The 21,418-nt window shown below is 42.5% G+C and overlaps 1 protein-coding gene across 2 annotated transcripts in view; it reads right to left on the minus strand.

The window, feature by feature from the left end:
* Window positions 1-8,502: 8,502 nt before the first annotated feature.
* RASSF2 (Ras association domain family member 2) overlaps window positions 8,503-21,418 on the minus strand; it is a 170,899-nt gene continuing 157,983 nt past the window's right edge. For both annotated transcript variants that reach the window (XM_069214167.1, XM_069214168.1), the window contains exons 9-12: window positions 18,432-18,483; window positions 15,352-15,473; window positions 11,607-11,704; window positions 8,503-10,906 (exon numbers count right to left, since the gene is read on the minus strand). In XM_069214167.1, coding sequence (XP_069070268.1) covers window positions 10,837-10,906; window positions 11,607-11,704; window positions 15,352-15,473; window positions 18,432-18,483 — 342 coding nt within the window. In that variant the 3' untranslated portion in view covers window positions 8,503-10,836. The remainder of the gene's footprint in view (window positions 10,907-11,606; window positions 11,705-15,351; window positions 15,474-18,431; window positions 18,484-21,418) is intronic.

The raw sequence follows: 21,418 nt of genomic DNA on the forward strand, positions 1-21,418 counted from the left end.
TATCTTTAATTATATCCTATATCCACACATGCAGTGCAGAAAAGAAACTCCTGTCATTGCCGATACGTCAGAGGAGGCGTGCGACGCCCCTGCAGCCATGAGAACACAGGAAGTAACAATCCCACAGCGCTGCATAAAGAAAGACAGCAGTATTCATGGCGCAGCTACACGCGGGAGCAGCCGGAGCCCGATCAGACGCTAACAAAGAAATAACTGGCGCCGAAACAATAATAAGCGGTCCATCAAGGATGGTAGCACTACCATTCCTTACATCAGTGGTTCCCAAACTTTTTCGATCCCCGGCTCCTTTGACCTATTGGCCGTGTTGGCCACGGCTCCCCATTATGTAACTTTTTTTTGGCGGGTGGGGGAACGTAATCCCAGCCTGTACCTGTACCTACACTATTTACAGTTTGACTTCTTAATTCTCTCGTTCAGGTTCCAGAAAACCATTTATTTTAAACTATTTATTTTCTTTTGTCATAGGGATATTATTAATGGTACTCTGGCGCCCTCCGCTGGTCACAATAATTAATGCAGGGGGTTTTGTTTCCAAAACCACGGTGAAAAGCTACCGATTAAAAGCACCTCCGAGTGGTTTCCAGACTGTGTGCAGCGCCCCTGGCTAATTTTGACGGCGCACCAAGGAGCCGCGGCGCACAGTTTGGGAACCACTGCCTTACATCAAAACTTGGAAAGCGGCACCAGAGAAGCTGGACATTCCAAAGGCTGTTACATGCGAGCGGTGCCTCTTCCTCTAGTACCGTTCTGGACAGTGGCGGCCGGCAGCTTTGGGAGGAGGGCGGGCGGGGCACACACACAAACACACACACAGACTCATTCTTTCACACCCAGACACGCACGCACGCTCACCCATTAACAACACTCATTCCATTCAAACATGCACGCACGCACCATTCATTTTACAAATTCACACACATTCATTCTTACACACACGCACGCACGCACTCACATCCAGTAACAACACTCATTCCATTCAAACATGCACGCACGCACCAAACATTCATTTTACAAGATCAAACACATTCATTCTTTCACACACACACACGCACGCACATCCATGAACAACACTCATAACACTCAAACATGCACGCGCGCACCAAACATTCAAAGGAAAACATAACACACACACACACACACACACACACACACACTTACCTTCAGCCTCCAGGTCCCAGGAGGGTTGGGACTGCTGCCTTCCTTCATTGGCTGACCTTAGGTCAGCCAATGAGGGAAGGCAGCAGTCCCAGCCTCGTCACAGAGTGGGATGGGGTCAGTGAGACTGCTGACCCCACCTCACTCTGTGACGAAGTGTCACTGATTGACACTCGCCCTGGGCGCTTCAGGGCTTAAACCTGAAGCGCCCAGGGAGAGTGTCAATGGGTGACGCTTTCCTCGTCACCCAGGGGAGGGCCTGGAGGCACCTTTGCTGGGCCGAGGAGATCACGCCCATAAGGGTCGTGATCTCCTCAGCCCAGCAAAGTTCAGCTCAGGCAGCTAGGAGTCTGCGCAAATCGCGCATGTCTGCTCCTGGCTGCCTGACCTGAACATAAAGAGTGTCTGTCAGGCTGACCTTTGTTCAGCCTGACAGACACTCTTCATGGGGTGGGGGGGCGTGGCCCCTCCGCCCTAAAGGACGGGCCGCCACAGGTTCTGGAATAAATCAAACCATACTTGCGGGCCCCAGCACCGGAAGAATTAGAAATGTCTACCTGAATCAGTATGCAAATATTAAACCGGGAAGTGTCACTGCAACCTCCCACAACCCTAGCGGCAAACATGGCAAAAACAAGCACTGACAAAGCCAATCTGTCTCACCTGTGGGAGAACTATTTGCTTTGGCAACTGGGTGGGGTGAAAAACAGGAGGGTGGGTGGAGGTGGTGAACAGGAGGGCACGTAGGGGTGTAACAGGAAGTAGAAAAAAAAATCAGTATGAAGCAGGCAGCGCAGTTCATGTCATAACATATTTTTTTTTTATGGGCGAGCGCAAAGCGCTCCGTCCATTCGGTTATCTCTCTTTGGGTTTGAAACCACACCCATGCCACGTCAGTCACTTACATTGGTTTGTGGGCTTGCCTTTTAAAATCCGCTTGCTTTCAATTGTGAAAGGCATGCATATGTCATGCCTTTTCCGGTGTTTAGCCCACCTACACAACACCGGTAAAGTACTAAAAACATAAGAGGCTCGATGTTTTCAGCCTGGGATCCGGACTACTTTATCTGTTTATTTTCCACGCAGCGCGATCGCACTGCATTTTATAGAGCGCGATTGCGCTGCTGTTTTTTTTGGTTCACAACACTAATAGCTCTAACTCGAACAAATGCGAGACCCGTTGCATTGAAAATGCTTGTTTTCCACTTCTGTTGGTAGTGTAGAGAAGAAATAGAGGCGAAGGTGGGAGGGGGAATAGAAACAGCAAAAAGGCATGCTTATGCTTTTAGTGAGCGCAAACAACAAAAGATACACCAAAGAAGAGCAAGTTGCAAAACCATGCCTTCCGAGTACAACTGGAACATGCTTGTATGGAGTACACACATGGCTTAAGACCCTCAGCGAATCCAGATCGCACAATTTTTTCTATTCATATTTTTTTTTAGCAGGTTTATATAAAGGGAACTCCACCGGAAGGTACTGGAGCACTTTACATGAGTACCAGTGACGTTACACTAGAACACATTCATTTATAGTAGGCACAGAGAGATTAAGTGATTTGCCCAGAATCACACACTGTTGAGTTGATGCCGAGACTCGAACCAGGCTGTTACGCCACACCCTTTGGTGTAGATTGAAGCGCATCATTAAACAGTCCATTAACTGCACTAAAACATGTAATTAAAAGGACACCACTGCTCTCTACTAAAGCCTTTACAATAAGTAGCGGCATAAAACTCCTCACCTGGAAGTTACATTGTGTTAGTTGTGAGAACTTCAAGAGGACTTCCAACTGCTGAGCCTCACTTCCCAAACTGCCCCCACCCCTAGCACGCTCACGCATCAGACAAAGAAACCCCTCCAGCTTGCAGCCTTTGTCGGGCACAGACACTGCAAAGAAACAGAGAGATGCTAGAAAACAAAGATACGCTTAAGCAGACAGCTACAATCCCATTTTCCTAGTCTTAACAACTATAGAAGAATAGCCAATAAATTAAATAAACAAACAAACCCAAATTCTGATTAGAGACAATGCAGTGCTGAGGAAGAACTAACATACTGACATGGAGCGCAAAGCGGAGAGGCAAAAGAAAAAAGTAGTGCGCCGACTAAGTTAGGTGGCCAATCGTGCAATAATCTATGTAACAGGGTTAGTCTCTAAGGCAGTAACAAAACAGCCTCAAGGCGGGACAAACGTAAAGCATTTACCTAAGAAACCAAAGGAATTTTGAAAGCAGGCCAAGGAACTAATGAAAGTGATGGGCACGTGATGGGTGTGGTGAAAGCCCTCAGAAGTAGATTACAACATGTTAAGATGCGCACTGCCTAGCCTCAACATAAAAAACAAAAAGGTTTGGGTATCTATGAGACATCTTTGGCCTCCAATAGAGTGAAAATAGATTAACAACGGTGAACTCCAGAGAGTGAGTGGGCACCTTCACTTCAATAGTATTGAATGGGATGAGGAAAGAAGAAGAGGAGGTAATGTCTGCTACATTTGTAATTATCATATGATTATCAGTTATGTTGTAAAAATAGCACTGCCGCAGGTTACATCCATCCACAGAAGCCTCATCTTCAGAGGAGCTCAGTGTTAAAATAACTCGGTGCTAAAACAAGACACAATAATGCATGTTGTACTTTTCTTCAAATTACCAAAGAATACATCAAGAACTGTTCTGTCTCATCTGCAACAATCACTTTCTAAATATAACTCTGAATAAAAATAGCGCCGTCTCACAAAATGGGTTGAAATTGTGCTTGCAAAGTGCTTTATTCAATAAAATGTATGTGTGCTTCAGAGTGTGCACCGAAACGGATACCCAAATAAGGGTTCTGTGTGTCATATTCAAACAATTGTCATATTTAAGTTTTAAAGGGAAAAGCAACATTTCACAAACACCTTTAAAAACAAACGCTGATGGAAATCTGTGCACAGCTGGGTACCTTTGAAACCTGTGCATGAGTCACGTACGTAATAAGCAAAGAGGTTAAAAATAAAAGCACTGAACAGGAGTACACGAGGAACAACTTCAGCGCAGGTACTGTCACAGACAGTTCCTTTAAGATTGGAAGCTCAGATGTGACTTTTCTACGGCTACATCAGATTTTACACCCTCAAAAAAGGTTGTACGAAAAGTCTGAAAAGTCACTTTACTCTGGTTTCTGTGGCTAATAACACTAGCTCTCCTATTACAAATGTACTGGAACTTGCTCTTCTCAGGCCCTCATTAAAGTACCCGTGGTAATCCTAATTCAGATGCAAATAGGATTTGTACCAACATCAGCCCTTTTTGCTTACGCTCAAGTCAAGCATGTCTCCCCCATGTATAAACTGCGTCAGCCTCGAAGGTAACATAAAACTGGATCTATGTGAATTTACCTGCGCGTGCATCCTAAAAATGATCTTCTTGACCGAGGCCTGCCTTTTCTGTTCAGAGCCTTAGAGGTCTGCATTAGGTCTGCTGGATTGTACAAGGATTCCCTTTGTGATAAAATGTCAGACTAGGAGAAATTCTCATGTCCTTTTTTTTCAACAAAGAAGTAAGGGCTCACGGGTAAGTGAGAAGGTAAGAGGTCCTTTCTACCAGAATGAGACCTTTGGGAAAAAACAAGGCAAATAGAATTTTCGAATCAAACAAACAGAAGCACAGCAGTCAAAAGGGAAGACCAAAGTACAGCCTTTCTTTCAACTGAAAACCATGAGTTTCGCAGAGACAAAGTTCATCAAGTAGGTTGCTCCAAGCTGAAAATGTTTCTCCAAGCAAATAAAACAGAGAAATGAGGAGGCAGGTTTTTCAGATTCCTTGGCCCATAATTTTGGAATTCCTCGCACAAATTCAGGAGACATCTGAAAATGTTGGTTGTCTCACAATACATTAGGTTTGGTTACTGAAATCTTATTTAGAGTCCAGACAGTCTACTGATGCGCAATGGTGCAAATTATAAATGAAATAAATGTAAAGTTTGAACAGGTGCCCTCCTAGGGAACCGGTAAAGCTAGTGTTTTGCTACGGATATCTTAGTTTGCCCGTCCTCCAGAAAAATAATTCTTACAACAATCTATTTTAAATAACTTTTTCTTATGAGGTATCACATTGGATTAGTTCCTAATTACATAAATGAAGTCTACTCTAACTTAAGATCAGTTGATGCGAACAAAACCTACTTTCCTCTGGAATAGAGGCTAAAAGAGCAGCATCAGAAGGGGGGCGGTCATAAAAGACCTAGACCTTGCTGTGCCATATGGGTCTCTCAGGAAAGGTTCAGAGCTGCACTTTAAGACCATGAGATGAGGATCTAAGGGCTGTGCTGGACGCACAGTGGTCGATCTGAGAGCTGAATATCGTGTGTGTGTGTATATATATATATATATATATATATATATATATATATATATATATATATATATATATATATATATCAGTCTGTTGAATGGTACTGCTGCTACTGCTATCATTTCCATGCAATGACACATGGCAAGGGAGTTACTGGCACCCGCTTTCCAAACACTCCTCCCCTCAACCTCTGTGAAGAAGCAATGAATGTGGTCAACGCCTCAGGTTCCACCAGTTTTGTGTGTGTCTACTTCACAGCCGGATTTCTCTAGACCACACCTTCCTTGAATAGGCTTAACAATATCCATTCCTCACCGCAGCATAGTATGCGACGGGAGTAGAGAACGTTACTTCCGATCTGGTGGTTGCCTCGCCGGCAGGGGAGTGTCAGTCATGGTGATTGTTTGTAGTGGGGTCTCGGCTGACAGGTTGCAGCCCCCTTCGGTTTTAACTGTGCAGCCCTCGTGCCAGGACGAGTTCCTGATTTTCTTCCTGTATGCCCTCTTGACAGAAGCGGGAGCGTGCTCAGGTAGTAGGTACGTAGTCAGACTACTTATTCCTTCTCTTTAGCCTGCTCTGGTGTACGGTTCTAGTTTCACATGAGACAACTCGCCATTATAGTTTTTGAGGTCGAGGATTGCCCGAGCTCCCTGAGTTTGTAGGGAAGGCTAGCTTCTTCCCCCCTGGACTGACCTAGGTGGCACTTGAGTCTGCTCCATGCAGCCTTGTAGATGTCGAGTGTGTTGCTATGGTGGTGGAGCGAGGAGGCTCGAAAATCACCTTCCATCTTGCTCTCTTTTTTGCCGAGGGACGTTCTGGGTGCTCCAAAAAGCAAAGGGCTGTTGGTCTCCCATTTTTGTGGTGATCGGGTCATGTTTCTTTTGCTTCACCTCGCCCAGGTTTCATTGTTTCGAGTTTTCTGCTCCTCAGGGTGTTTCTCAGGTATTTGTTTCCCTATGTTACTTTAAATTCTTAGGATGCTGCGTATCCCTTTATTTATTCTCTGATCTTCTGTGGCTGGGGTGGATTGAAGCGCCCTCTATACTTGAGTACTTGTGGGGAGTGTAGGTCAGTAGTGCAAAGGATGCAATGGCACCATGGTTGAGCTGGTCTTAGATGCCTGCTGGGCTTCAGATACAGGTAGATTTTACTACTTAAATAAGGTGCAGGTGGAGCATTTTAATGGCTTGCAGTAAAACACCTGGTAATCTTGGTACAGCACTAACTTGCTTCCTCCTTAGCAGTGTCGGTACTCTCCCATTATTGGCCCTCTGTACCTGCTGGGTATTGCTAGCATTTCTCCTATTAATTTGCTTTAGTGCATCTTCTTGATCGGGCTTGTGCCTTCCTTTGTATAAACTGCTTTTGTTTTCAGTAGCCTGTCCTGGAATGGAATTTCCACACTCGCATTTTGTTTGTTTACAGGGAAGAAATCAATGCACTGGATATGGTTGGTTCTGTTATAAAGCTTTTAACTTCTGAATCACTAGGGGTACGATAATTCCTGTTCTCTTTCCTTTTAGGCATGTCTTTTCTTGCCTCCACCTCACCAAAGCCCTTGTGGCTGGCAGAAGTTGGGAGTGTTTCACGTCACAGATAGTGTTCCTCATCTATGAAAGAAAATTAATAAATGACAATAGAAAACAAAGAGATACCGCAGTAGTCTTTGCACCCTTCAAGACTCAGGCCTTCATTATTCTGGGGTTGTAAGACTCACACATTTCTAGAACACTTAGTTTTGCAATTGATGCTGGGCATCATCAGTGGAGGTTACAAGGTGGGGTTTTCATCGATACGCCCAGAGTCAGGCATGCAGGGGACTCTACTCCAGACAAGTTTATGCGGATCTCTGTGCATTCTCAGGTCCAGGTGCTCCATGTTCCTGGAGGAGATCTGCACAGGTGCTTTTTAGTTCCTTTGTCGACCTGGAAGCTTGAATTAATTTCTTCCCCTCAATTCCTTTGTAGGTGGACAAAGGCATCCAGTTGGCAGTTGAGTCAGGATCGTATTACTTTTGGACCTTTCCTAATGTCTCCAGTCCTCCCCAACAGTGTTTGCAAAGGAGCTGGTTCCCAAAGTTGTATCTTCGCGACAAGCAGAATTGTTTCTAGGATCACTGATTGGTACATGCTCCTGTCACGAACCAGAGGGTGCAGGACATAGTTTGTGTGTGCTTCAGCAACATGGATTGTGGGCTCAACAGGGAGAGTGGGGGCCATTTTGAAGATGAGGCAGATAGTTCATTCCCGCTGATTATGTTTTTGTGAGTTCTGATCTTTATTTTTGCTTCCAGGGGAGGTATGCCAAGGTGTAGGTCTTCTACTTGGACGAAGGCTCAGGTAGTTTCGATTCTTGATGTTTTCTTGGCTGCCTCATGAGCCAAGCTTTCAGGGTTCTTCCTTCTTTCTGGTCTGCACGGGAATTGTATCCTAGGTGATATCTTCTGTTTCCTTGGTTTGATTCTCTTGTGTTGATTTGCATTAAAGCATACGAGTTTACAGTACCTTTTGCCTCCTGAGGTGTTTTTGTTGCAATACCTTTGCATCTGGTCAGTGGCACGGCTTAGTACAGCCTCATAAAATAAGGAATGGACACGGAAGTGAACTCCTGAACCAATGGATCAATCACTTACTGATAATCTTTATGAGTCGTGGGACCATCTTCCTCCCCTCGCCCCTAGCCTTTCTACCAGGGTTGTTTGCTCATTAACTGCCAGGTGGGATTTAGGTGTTGACCTATTTTATGGCTTTTGCAGCGAGTAAAGGAGAGCGTTTAGAAGATGCATTAAAAAAAATTAAAAGAATCCAGTTTTAGAGGTACCTACCCCACAGAGTACGGATGGGTGAGGGAGATGGCTCCGTGAGTAATGGAAATGACAAATCAGACTTTGGGCCATCTTTTCTAAAGTAGTTTATAGTCCTACCACTAAGTGGCAATACGAAAGTAAATAACCGTTTATCAAATGTTACTGTTAACTGTCAAGCAAGGCTCAAAGGCAACACCGAAGTAACACTTTTATTAACTCTCTCAAGCACCAATTACATGAAATGGTCCAAAAAACAAATAAAAAAGCGAACAACCCAGGCCCTGGGCGTCTTAGGATGCTTTTCTCCTAAGATCCGTGTGACTACAATTCACCTTCCCCTAATTCATTGAGGTTCTATAAAAAGCTGATGTGCTTGTACCTACCTAGGACGTAACCAAGAAGAGCTAAGTTCTATGTGGCTTAACTTCAAACAAAATATCTCAAATGTCCACCTTAGTTGTCAGCTTATGGCAGACTCAGGCGCAGCTGCAAACCAGTTCTCCAAGTGACTGATGGCAAAGAAAATCCATGCCACATTTTCTTAATGCAAGATACATATGCACCACCACACATCAGCAGGGTCAACCTTCTTGTAAATACTTCTAAATATATTCAGAGATCAGACAATATTTCACAGTTATGGCTACATTCTGCATTGGACATGTTTTGTATGGAACCAAACAACATAAACGATCTGTGGATGAACGTCATCGGGCATGCGTCCTCCAAGTGACTTTGATCTTAGAAAGCCAAAGGAAAGGGCAGAAGCAAATTTGTGGAAGCGGCGCATAAGTTGTGTGAAGCAAAAATTGCAAACAGAGGAATTAATCTAGGCCTTTGTATTTAAAAAAAAAAAAAGCCATTTTGTACGAAACTGGCTGCATTTTCACTAAGGCTGTGCTATTTGAGTTGAGCCAAGTTCGTGACTTCATTTAGTTCCAAAACTTCTGGACTTTCAGCAAAGTTTTTAGAATAAAACGATTTTGTTGGAGCATTTTAGTTTTTTTTTGGTTGCAATATACCTCGAGTACAATTCTCCAGCGAAAGTAGGGAAATTAACTTATAGTCATAGGTGGAATGTTATTACTCAGCATCAGTCCTTGGCGCATGGAAGGCAACTTACTTGAAATTTCACAGCATTTTGTTCGAGGCGTCACGTGTGCTTCTCCACGGAGTCAAATATGTTCTCAGAGTCCATGCGTCACTATAGCACCTGAAACCATAAAGCTTTATAAGACTACCTTATCAGCATCTTTTTAACAAGACTTGCTTGGAAATGCCTTTTGTGTTTTTTGGCTCTAGGAAGCAGTGCCCATCCTTTATAGTTTCATTGTTTTGCGTGGATCATGAAACTATAACCAAGCCTTTCGTGCCATGAAGTTTGGAATAATCGGCCAAGTGTATGTACCAGCGGACAGTGCGATATACTATTTGTTTTCCTTCCTACGGGAAAGCGAGCTAAGGGTGAGCTCAAACAATCTTCTCACTCATATAGTTTAACTTATGTAACTTCCTGATGTACATTACCACACCCCGCCCTGCACGGGAGGGCTACACCCCTCTATCATCGGATGAGTAGTCCCTCTGGCAGACAGGGATCGAATACATTGTAACATCAAGCTCTCATTTTGAGATTGTGTGCATGTGAAAACTGTTGTGACTCCAGGCGGCCCGTTGGTGTTTGGCGGGGAAACCCGCTGGAAGCGTAGGAAATCTCACAACCCGTCACCCCCAACAACAGATTCAAAAACGCTTATGTGAAGTCTGCGCCTGGGCAGCGTCTGCGCACAGAGGTACAAGTCATTCTTTAAAGCCTCAGATCTTTCTACAATTCTCTACTTCTGTTAACAAGGGGCGGTGTCTCCATGTTACACGTCAATTTAAACAGATCTGTAAGTTTTTGAACGCAAAGACTGACAAAACGTGAGGGGTGGACTGTGGCACAGAGAAAAACTGTGCCAACAGTCCAGTAGCTCTGTAGGGAAAGCATGGCAGGGCAGGCATGACATACGCCAACGCATAGCATGACACAGACTCCACCCCAATACCACCTACAACACCGAGTTGCTTCACCCTGGCCACTTAACTGATGAAAAATATGAGACTCTTCTCCGCCTCAGAACTGCATTTCATTAGGTCGAGCGACAGCATCTGGAATGTGGAACACCTCTAACAGCACAAAATAAATACCCAGTTGCCCACTTCAGCACAGCAGCCACCCACTGCTTGGAAGTGGCAAGTACTCAACTTGATTCAGTCTGCAAAGACCATACAGTTTTCTCCTGCATATCACGAATGTCCTGGCGCCACATTTACGTGCATAAGCCCTAAGCCTGCGAGGGAGCGCACCCAGTCAGAGAAAAGCAGAAGTGCTGCCATCCCACTGAACCAGTGGACATGTCAATTCTCTGCCTTTTCTTCTTTGTTCACTGTGCTTTGTGGCTGTTTCGTAGAAAACAAGTGCATAGACTCTTGCAGCTTTCTCCAGGCACCGAAGGAGCCCAGGGTAGAGTTGCGCTACATGCTTGTGGGGAAGTCTGCAATTTCCTGCAACCTCTGCTCAATGGTCAATCGGAGGATGGAGTACCTGCAGAGTGAAAAAAAGACATTCAAGTACTGTTACAAAGACAACAAATACAAGCAGTGCTTAGTTTGAGCCAGTGGTTTACTGTGCTCTGAACCAGCACTGTATTGTCATCAACAGCACTTATGATAGTCTGCCACATGGTGGCGATGTTTGATAAAAATTTACAGAAAAACACAACAACAGTAGTTTGTTAAGTCAATATACATTAGAAATGACTAATGCCTGCCGCTCGAGATTCTTCGGGGTCTAATTTGTCACAAGTGTAGGACTGCAAATGTTAGTAGTTGTGTTAGTATTTTCATTGGCAGTGCTGGCAGGGGGGATGGGTTGTGAGAGATGCTGTGATCTCCTGACGAGGACCCTGGCACCTTTTTTTTTTTTTTTTTACAAATTAGGCACTGAATATAAGACACTGACTTCCGAATATATCCCAGTACCACTAAATCGTGCAAAACAAGTTGGTAGTGTGAGAATGGTACATGGCGACAATAATTTCAACATAATATGTTATCAGCCCTCTAATGGATCTAGAAACAATCTGTACAGAATGTGTTGGCAGCTTGAGAAAGGTAATATGAATTTGTGACAATGTAGTAGGGAGATAATGTGTGTGAAGGCAAAGCACATACAAAAATCCTAAAAAATAAAATCAGGAAAACAGATTTCCAATGTAAGTGTGTTTTTAATGGTAAGGACTCACTTTCGGACAAGCTTTGTCACCTCCCGGTCTTCCTCTTCTTTCAGCTTCTGAATAAAGCTTGTCAATACTGGCATCTCAAATTTAATGTATTGTGCAACCTGCATCACAAACAAAAAAATACAGGTTTCAACCTTGTGAAGTTGGTTTCTGGTAAAAAAAAAAAAAACTCAGTATGATGAGCACAAACTGCAGACAAGTCTACATAACAACTCCATATAAAATCCTTCCTAATTTCAGGAAGTTTCGCTCTGTGGCACATTATTAACTCCTATTAATTTAGAACATTCAGAAAAAGTCTCAGATTATTGGCTCAGGTGTGCATGTATTTTTGTATACACATGTAGGTTTGGCCTGCAAGCCATTCTGCAGCGTTTTACCATTGTTAGGGCCACAAGGATTAGATTATCTTTTCCGCTTTGACAGGGACAGTGCTTGTACCGTCTCACGTTTCTGGTCCTTAGTTCTGGATAAATTCATTCCTTTTGAATTTATATTGAGAGGGTTGTTACAATCAACCATATCAGATGTGTGAGTCTGATGGACTACCTTAATTTGAAATGCAAGAAAGAAACTATCAACAGCATTTTTTTTGGACTTCCACGACCAGTAATATTGCCTTCAGATGCTGTTAAAATAGAAGTTTCATTTTGAGCCTGTTCTCAATTATATTAATTTGACCAGGTAGCACAAAATAATGTATTATTATTTGTATGTCTCATTTAGATGGCCCTATTTAGTTTTAATGGGAATCAGGAGTTAGCTTAGCCTTCTAGCTTGCAGGCCTGTGCCCCCGTCACACAGTGACTTTTAACCTACTTAGTTTGCTCTGTTTTAGCCCATTTAATAAATTATTTCTTCCAAGATGGTTGCCACGTTTACAGTTTACAGTTAGGAAGATGTTTTAGTTTCATGTTATCAGTGCCACTCTGTAAAGGTGTCACTATCAGAGTCAAAGATAAATGAGATATATAGGTATTCACATTATGTACTCTTCCAATTTCGTGTGCCAGTAACATAATATACCTTTTCAGGGAATTGTTTATATAATTGCCGCCCTAAGCATGTCTTCTTATCTATTGTTCAGGAACATACCTGCGTCAGGGGTCCTTCCAGATCTGTATAAATACATCTCACATAGGCATGATCATCAGAGGGATTCCTACCAGATGCCATCAACGCAATCTACGCTACATGTCGCCTTGATGCTGACCCAGTTTTCGTGTCCCCATGGAGTCTGATCTAGAGACCACATTCCAAGATAACAAGGGTTTGGGGGCTATTCTCATGGACATGGTACTGGCAGATTAGGTTTAACACGCCTAGCTCTCTTTAGGTTAGAGATTAAGTACATCATGCTAGGGTTTTAGGGTTCATTTCACATCTATTCCATATTACATGTTATTGCAAGATGGTGGGGGTCTTTGTATTCACGACTTTCGTTTTTACCATTCTGTTTCTTGCATTGTTTTTTATCCTAATCATTGCAGCCCATGCAACTTACCGTAGATTGCAGTCTTGTTAATAAAACGTACTGAAGATTCACTGCATCTCTTTCATTGCCTGTGTTTGATTGAGACATGTTGTTCATGTGATAAAGGGGTAATCTCAGTTTAACCACGACCTCCCTGAGATGTTGCACTCTTGAGTCCAAGCGTAACGGCTGCCACAAATCACCTTTTACTGTTTGGGATTTTGGTGAGGTACTGCTTGTGAGCCAGGAGGGTTGGGACGACCGTTGCACCTTGTTGTAGGATTGGCCTAGTGTCCTACAAACAAAAGTACTGTCTTCCTTAAACCATCAGTCTTGCCTAGAGCACGAGTAAAACTACGACACCATTTACTGTATTTGCACACATCACTCATTTGAGCACTGAAATGTTGCCACAATTTTATGTCTTTAAACACATTTACAATGTAATATATTGCATACATTAGCTATTATATTGAATAGTATTTCTCATTTCGAGTGAATGTACCATATCTTTTTCTGTGGTTTTGTAAATAATTATAACATTTATATACACAAATATTCGTTCCTCTTTAATATAATAAATAAGTTACACTAATGTCCCTAAATTGACATGGCATGAAATAACATCATCCTTTGAATCTGTATAGCATTTACTTTTAAGGGACACTTCTTTTGCATAACCACTGGGATTATGCAGCAATGGAGGGTCAAGGTATACGACTGGGTTATCTATATTATGCAGCAAAAGATCGAAACATTCTCTGGCAGTATTACTTTGAGCCATCAGCACTAGAACCGACAGTTTTTTGTGGAAGTCTGCAAATTATGCTACACTCTGTGTGGAAAGTGTCTTAAAAACACAACTGTGCAATCAATTACGCAAAATTGTATTATTTCCCTTTCACTAACCTTTGTCCCTTATTTTATAAAAAAAAAAAAACACAATCTGTTAATGAAAGGTTTAAACAACCTAGGCATCCTAATTGCAATTAGTGGGCCATCTTTAGCTGCATTTGAAAAAATGTATTTGTTTTAAATATTTATTTTAATGCCAGGGATTGCCTTTGGGCTACACCTATTCTCCCATGTGCCCCTCCCTTCCCGAAGCATCTTATGGTTGAAACAGACTCACCCTGCACCCTTATGCCCATTTCGTATTTATTTTTTCTGGGTAAAGGTGAGTGCAACAGAAATGTATTATTTGATGGCAAGCCAATCAGAGCACAGTGGACAAGTGATGGCCAATGGAAGAAAAAATCTGTTTTCCATTTGTTGGATTATTTTAATTGGAGTGGAGGAACTGTAAATTAACAGTCCAAATCTCTCTAACTTATTTTATCCTTTCAAACCGATTGGACACATTTTGTCATGCTAATTTGTCATAGCAAAGTAAGTTGTATTTCAAGCCACATTTTGTGTAATTCCATTTGGCTGTTTTTTTTTTGTTGTTTTTTTTTAAGAGGACCGTCAAAATCCAATGGGAGTTAAGTTGGGAAATGTCACTTTTTTGACACCCTCAACCCCTTTTTATTCCCCTTCGTGAATGATCTGCACATAACTTGCTGCACTGAGCCCAAATCAGATTTTTTCTTAGGTTTCATATATGTTTGTTGAAGAGCTCATAAGACTATGAAGAAACAAAAAATGGCTTTTCTGAACACTAATTTGCTATTGCCAGTATATAATTACACATAAAAAGTGTATGTGTGTGTATATATATATAGATATATATATACACATATCTATAGATGGATAGAAGGAAAGAAGGAAAGAAAGAAGGAAAGAAAGAAGGAAAGAAAGAAAGAAAGAAAAAGAAAGAAAGAGAAAGAAAGTGATGTGTATACTATATTAAGAGTGTTAGGGTGCATTAGTGTATTAGGGAATTCAGAGGACATAGTAATAAACCACAAGGCTGAAGCAATGAGGTCTGTACAGTTCATCAGACCTGCAAGATGCAGTCCAACACTAAAGCCACAGAGAATTAGTACTCCCTATAGAGTCCCCTTTTTTAAATGGTTTGCATTTTCCTTTGGGGTGGTCTTTTGCTGTAACTAGGAATGGTCCTGATAGCCGGGTCATATGTAGGGAGGAAATGGAGCAGATGATACCTCTTATCTCATCATGTATCTGGGATAAAATATCCAGTCCTTTTGTTGTAGTTTAATTCCCCAAATAGCATTTAAGAACCAAGAGATGTGTAATAGAATTAAGGTTCACCTAAATCCTGCACATGAACACTGATGATTTTACTGGTAGTCTTGGAACCACACTTACATCATAGGTGACTTCTTCCACCTGGTCCTTCTCCATTAGGAACACCCTAGAGACTTGTTCACATGGGCCCTGCAGGACACGGGCGATGAGGGGATAGTCGGAGTCCTTCAGCTTCTGCTTCTCTGCAAGATAACACAAATAACTGAGTGATAACTCAGCACTAGCCCTTTTCCATCAACAACGAACGGGAATTAGGACAAAGAATGTTCAAATGGTCCTGGTCAGTGCAGAGACGAAATTATAATAATAGTTACAATTTAACCAATGCAGAACACATAAGTGACACAACCCCCAGGGGCGTAGCTTGGTCAGTAACATGGGGGGTGGGGGGAGTAAGCTTCAGATTTTCTGGCAATCACGTTGGCATATGTTAATGAGAAGAAGCACATGGGGGTGCTTATGGGCAAGGGGCAAAGTTAAGAGAGTGCAGATTGCGAGGGGTGCTTCAGACATAGCATTTTGCAAAATAACCACGTTTTAATACCTTCAAAACAGAGACAAGCGTGTATGTGTGGGTGTTTTTGTCTGAGTATTTAAAAATCCCAGGTGAAATACGACAGACATCTTATCATACCCGACTGAAAGCTCCTGTACCCAAACTGTATATTATTAAATAATACATTTATGAGGGGGTGTAAGTGTAACACCCCAAACACTTCCCCCACAGAAGCTACACCCCTGACAACCCCCCTGAACTATCCGATCAGTCGACCTTAGGGGAAATCAGAGGATTTGTGAAGACCTCATAAAGAATAGAACAATAGAAGCGATGGTGTATTCTGTGCAATTGCTGCCACCTGCAGCTAATTCAGCAATAACACCAGATTTTTTATTTACATTCATCAACTTTTGGCAGCAAATCAACATTAAGTGACTATTTGGTTTAAAAAATAGCTATTATAAAATTATTTAACACTAGCAGTCTTGTTACCCTCACCCTCATCCCCTCTCCCCCAGTCCCCACCGCAGCAAGAACATTCACAGTTACTTTTACAGTCATTTTTTTATACAAACCGGCTTAGAAAGCTCTAATTTTTGTTACATGTACAATGTTCCTCCTTCTTATTAAAATTGGATAGAAACGAGAACCCCAAACCATAGAGTTTTATTAAGTGTACATGATTACCACTACACAGTGTATATACAGTGCTTTAAAATGTAAAAAGTTCCCCCCTAGTAAATGTAAAAGTAGCCCTCCCTGTAATATTTGGGTAAGAGAGAGCCCACTCAATACAATTGCATGACTGCAAGCTGGGGCTTTGAAGTCCATACTTAAAATAGTAAAAATAAAGTCATTAACAAAGCACTAGTGACTAAACAGGTTTGAGAAGTTAATGGCGACGGGCAACTGTTCAACTGTCGATTCTGCTATTTATTTACGTGATTACTTCAATAAAATGCATCCAGTGAAATTAAAAAAACAAGTAAGGTCAAAAGTGCATTTTAAAGCACAATTGTGCTACTTCTTATAGAACATCACCCGTGGTATATACCAAACAAACTTTGTCAATTTTATTAACAATTATCCATGCCAAGTTTTATCGGAGTGTTTTTTGTTTTTTTTCTTTTTTTTAATATCCTTGTTTCATTTATGGCAAATTAAACGATCCACAATAAAATAAAACAGGCCTAAATTATCACTTGGCAGCTTGCAGCCACAAACTGCAGCACATTGGTGAGGTAAATATACATTTTCATTCTAGCAGTCATAAACAGAAAAAAAAGATCAAAATGATTCTTGCCAATGGTGCAGGTGATTGGAGCTTTTGTGTGGTTTTGGCAGAATTTTCTCTGTCATAGCCATGTTGAAATAAACATTTCCAAACCGACCAAGGTGTGAATAAATCTTGTGCTTCCTCCCCTTACTGATGAAAGCAACTGCAGAAGTCGTTCTAAAGGCTTAAATGTTGGTGAGGTCCGCCCATTTGTAATTCCTTCACTTTCACCACATTCTATAATACTAATTCCAAAGATTCTGCCTGTTTACTGCCCTGTTCACTGTCTTATTAGACAACATTCTATAGTATCTGGCATTTAAAATAACAATACCATGTAACACTTGAAAGAAGAGCTGCATCAGGGCAACGTAGCAAGTTACTTTGCTGCGCTGCATCACAGGGAAAACAAAGCTAGGAGTTTACTGTATTTATCCAATATAGCAAATTCCTGTCCTTTCCCCCTGCGCTGGCGCCCCTTTTGGCTGCCTAGCGCCAATGCAGGCACCCTTGCACTATGGTGCAAAGGTGCCTGCATTGCAGGAGGGATTGTGTTTTTTTTTTTTTTGCAGGAAGGGACACCTTCCTGCACAAAAACAATCCTGAGAGACTTTTCCTCTTTTTATGTGTGCTGCAGAATGAAGCACACATAGAAAGATGATAAAACAAAGAGAAATAAAGATATTTCTCCTCACTACTCCTCTCCTGGGTCGGTGTAAGATATTGGCACATTATCAGCCTTACAAGTCCTTGTAAATCTGGGAATGGGTCAAAATCCATGGAAGTTGTGTGGGAAGACCACTAAAAACACCCAATGAACACCTTCCCAGGGCAGAGTAAGACAATGCAGCGATTTGAGGTGCTGCATTACTCCATATTTTTAAAACCATTCAAAGTCACTCAAAGTGGCTTTGCATGACTTCAAAAATAGAACGTAGTGGTTTGCCCCACGCATGTACCACGTTGTGTGCTGCAACCGTGGTGCAACCCACTCATAAATATGCCCTTTAGTGTCCGGGGTTTCCATTGGTATGACTGCAACATGATTACTGGCATGATGGAGTAATGATACCCGTCACAAAAATAACTTAGCTGGGCAGGCCTCAGTGTTTCATGCATAGGGTACTAATCCTGTTCCACAAAGTGACCTGCAGCAGAAGAAATACGCTATAAACAACATATTTTCAAGACACTATTTTGTCTTTGGTCACGACCCTTGATCAAAAACAAACTGTAAAGAATACTGAACATGTTTTGAAAATGTAAAAATACACCATAATTGTCTAAATCATAAAACAGAGGGCCCTGTTAATAGCCCCAACATTTAATACTTGCATTACTATATTAACACAATTGCACACTCACCACCACTTGTGTGAACGATGTACAGGGCGAATTCCTCTGCAGAGTTTTCAATCTGTGCAAAAGAAAACATTTGTGACTGATGCGGTCTTTTGGGACAGAACCTACGCCCGCCCAATGGGTTTAGAGTCACACAAGTGTTAAATCTTCTAGAAGAGGTTAAAGGTCACTTCCTGCAGTTCTAGAAGGAGGAAAGGAAAGCTAAAGGCGGATGGAGGGGTTTTAACAACCAGAGTAAGGAGTGTTCGAAGGGGAAGCAGAAGTACAGAGAAGGCCACCGTGTCCTCCCTGCTGGAGGAGGGGCGTAAGAGAATACGGTGTGAGCTGGACTCGGAAGCGAGCTGCAGAAGGGGCCTGGTGGCACTTCCTGCTGGATGAGGCTCTTGGGTGATCATGGGGTAGGACAGTATTTTACCTGAAAAGAGATGATATTGCAACAAAGACATGGAGCAGGGACCTAGACAGAACTGTTGAGGGGTCATCTTAGATATCCAAGCTGAGGGATAGGTGTTGTCCTCTGACCATTTTTGGTTTGCACAGTATTTTTCCACAGGGGAATTCGCAAGAAGTCCACTGAGTTCACAAAGTTTTATTTGGATTATTAAACAGAGAACCAGGCAATGCCTGACCCCGCCCTTTAGCAGGGATTACTTCTGTTCCCTCGAAATATTTTACGGGGAGATGGGTGACTGAGGCAGGTGCAACACTAGTTCAAGGGCTTAAGTCTTTTTATCTGGTGGCGAAAGTGTCTACTATGCCCCTGCCTTCCGGTAATATCCTCTGTGTATTCCATAACGAGGGTCCACCGGTCCAAACGCAATATTACAATGTGGTATGAAGGGATATATTACAATGTGGTATGAAGGGATATATTACAATGTGGTATGAAGGGATATATCACATGCGGCATAAAATGTTGGTTCCTCTGCACAGAATTAGTTGGTTTCAACTTCCCTGTCCCAAAGGCTGTGTCTCAGAGACCCCACAGCGGTATCACTCATCTGCTTTCGGGCTGTGAGATACGTATCCCCAGCCATCCTGTGGAAGGCCTACGTTCCCAAGGGGGGAACCGTGACTATGCAGATCCGAACGATGCTGGTGAAAGTGCATTTTACACCCAGATTGCGCATAGGGAACAAAAGGGTGCAAAGGCAGACATACTTTAATATCCAAGATCGCAGAGACAGGCACATTTTGTAATCTGCAAGTTTGCCCCCAATATCGGCAACAAAGTTATAAAAGGGAGCAATTTATCAGAACCAATTCTGACCCAGCTGAGTCGGATTTTGTTGAATCCGACAAATATCCGACCCCTCACCCCCCACCTGTCCACTCTTCATGGAGGTCTTAGTGCTCTGCCAATTACTGTCTGGAATTCACAAAGCTACTATCCCCGGAGTCGGGAAAGCTTCCTTATAAACACAATTTATTTTCTAGTTGCTGCCTGCCCCTTCGCTCCTTCCTGAAAAAGACAAAAAACGCGCTCTACTTTGGTTTACTAGGTTTAATATTTTTGAACTTCACATAATAATCAGTTTTGTTCCGGGCTTCCGGCCCGAGCTATACTTTTGGATAACTAGCGTTTCCCTTGACGCAGGAGGTCGTATCCATCTGAATGACTGGAGAAACTCTGGCACAAGGACTTTGCGGGCTAGTTGGTCAGAAGAGAACTGAAGATAGCTGCTTAGAAAGAGGACAGGGGACAGGACTTTTAGTTTGTTGAGCCTGCAACACCCTGATGATTCCTGTACACTTCCCTGAAGTTGTGAGCCTGAATCACCCGTTTTCCAGTATGTAGGGGACATAAGGCTATTTCTCTGTGTTCCAAGGCCTCCCCATTGACAGGGGCCGGACACCTTGTATCTATCTGAACTTTCTTTATGGCCTGACACCAACCCTAAAACTTCATTTCCCTGATACAACTGGGAACCAGTGGATCCAATGAGTGACCCAGGAATTGTGACTCAATTGAGCATCACCTCTCAAAGTCTTTGACCACAACTGGCCAGTCATGCAATATGAGGCCACTAATTTTGGTTCCCTCGTGGGACCTGCTTTGGGTGCTAGTTAATTATAATATCATTAGTCGCCCTGTTCAGAACTTTGAATCTGGGGGCTACTTGAAGCAGTACTTGGTCTCCTTTAGAACGGTGTCTGGCATTTCTCTACTCAAGGATTAGAGAAATCCTGTAGCCGCCTTTATTGAAAACTTGAACTTTGACTAAGTCAAGTTTTTTGGTGTAGTGTGATGTTGCGCACCATTAGTCCCATTGAATGGGTACTTTAAACAAAGATGGTATAAACAATGTTAAAGTCACAACTTTCTGAGGACAACTAAAACCCCCCAAATCCACCCTCAGACAATCAGATTGCCTACTGGCAAACATGTTCAAATCATGCAGCCCTACAGTCACTGCTTATTTGTGCCGGTGTTTGCCAGTGATCTGCACCAACACTAACTTATTAGCACCAGCATACACAACAGAGCAACACAATCCACCACACGGTAGTACTGCCTCTATTTTTAAACACATTAGTATACATTACAATAGTGTAATGGAAGCATGCCCTAGCTAATCTTACAGGTTCTGGTGACCTAGAATAGTATAAAGAGTCACATTTATAGTAGTGTGATGGTAAATGTAGCATCAGTACTGGCATTTGGAAGAGCTGACAGGGACAGTGGATGGGACGAGCTGCAGTGCCCTCCTGAGAAATATTCTGGGCTCTGGCACTTATTTTTTTATTTATTTACACACATTTTGTAGCAAATTAAGCACTGCTTATCGCATAAGAGTTACTTAATTGTCTGGGATGGCTCTTGGGTCCAAAAGGTTATTGGACGGTCCAGGTTTTCAATTATTTTGCATGAACTATGTTGCCTGCGTGTAAAAAGACCTATTTTTTTTAGCAGCTTTGAATGGAGTTGGAGGTTATTGTGGGCAATTACGTGTGTCATACAGTATCTCTGTCTCAAACTCGCTATCACC

The sequence above is a fragment of the Pleurodeles waltl genome, chromosome 11, assembly GCF_031143425.1.
Source record: "Pleurodeles waltl isolate 20211129_DDA chromosome 11, aPleWal1.hap1.20221129, whole genome shotgun sequence".
Classification (NCBI taxonomy): domain Eukaryota; kingdom Metazoa; phylum Chordata; class Amphibia; order Caudata; family Salamandridae; genus Pleurodeles; species Pleurodeles waltl.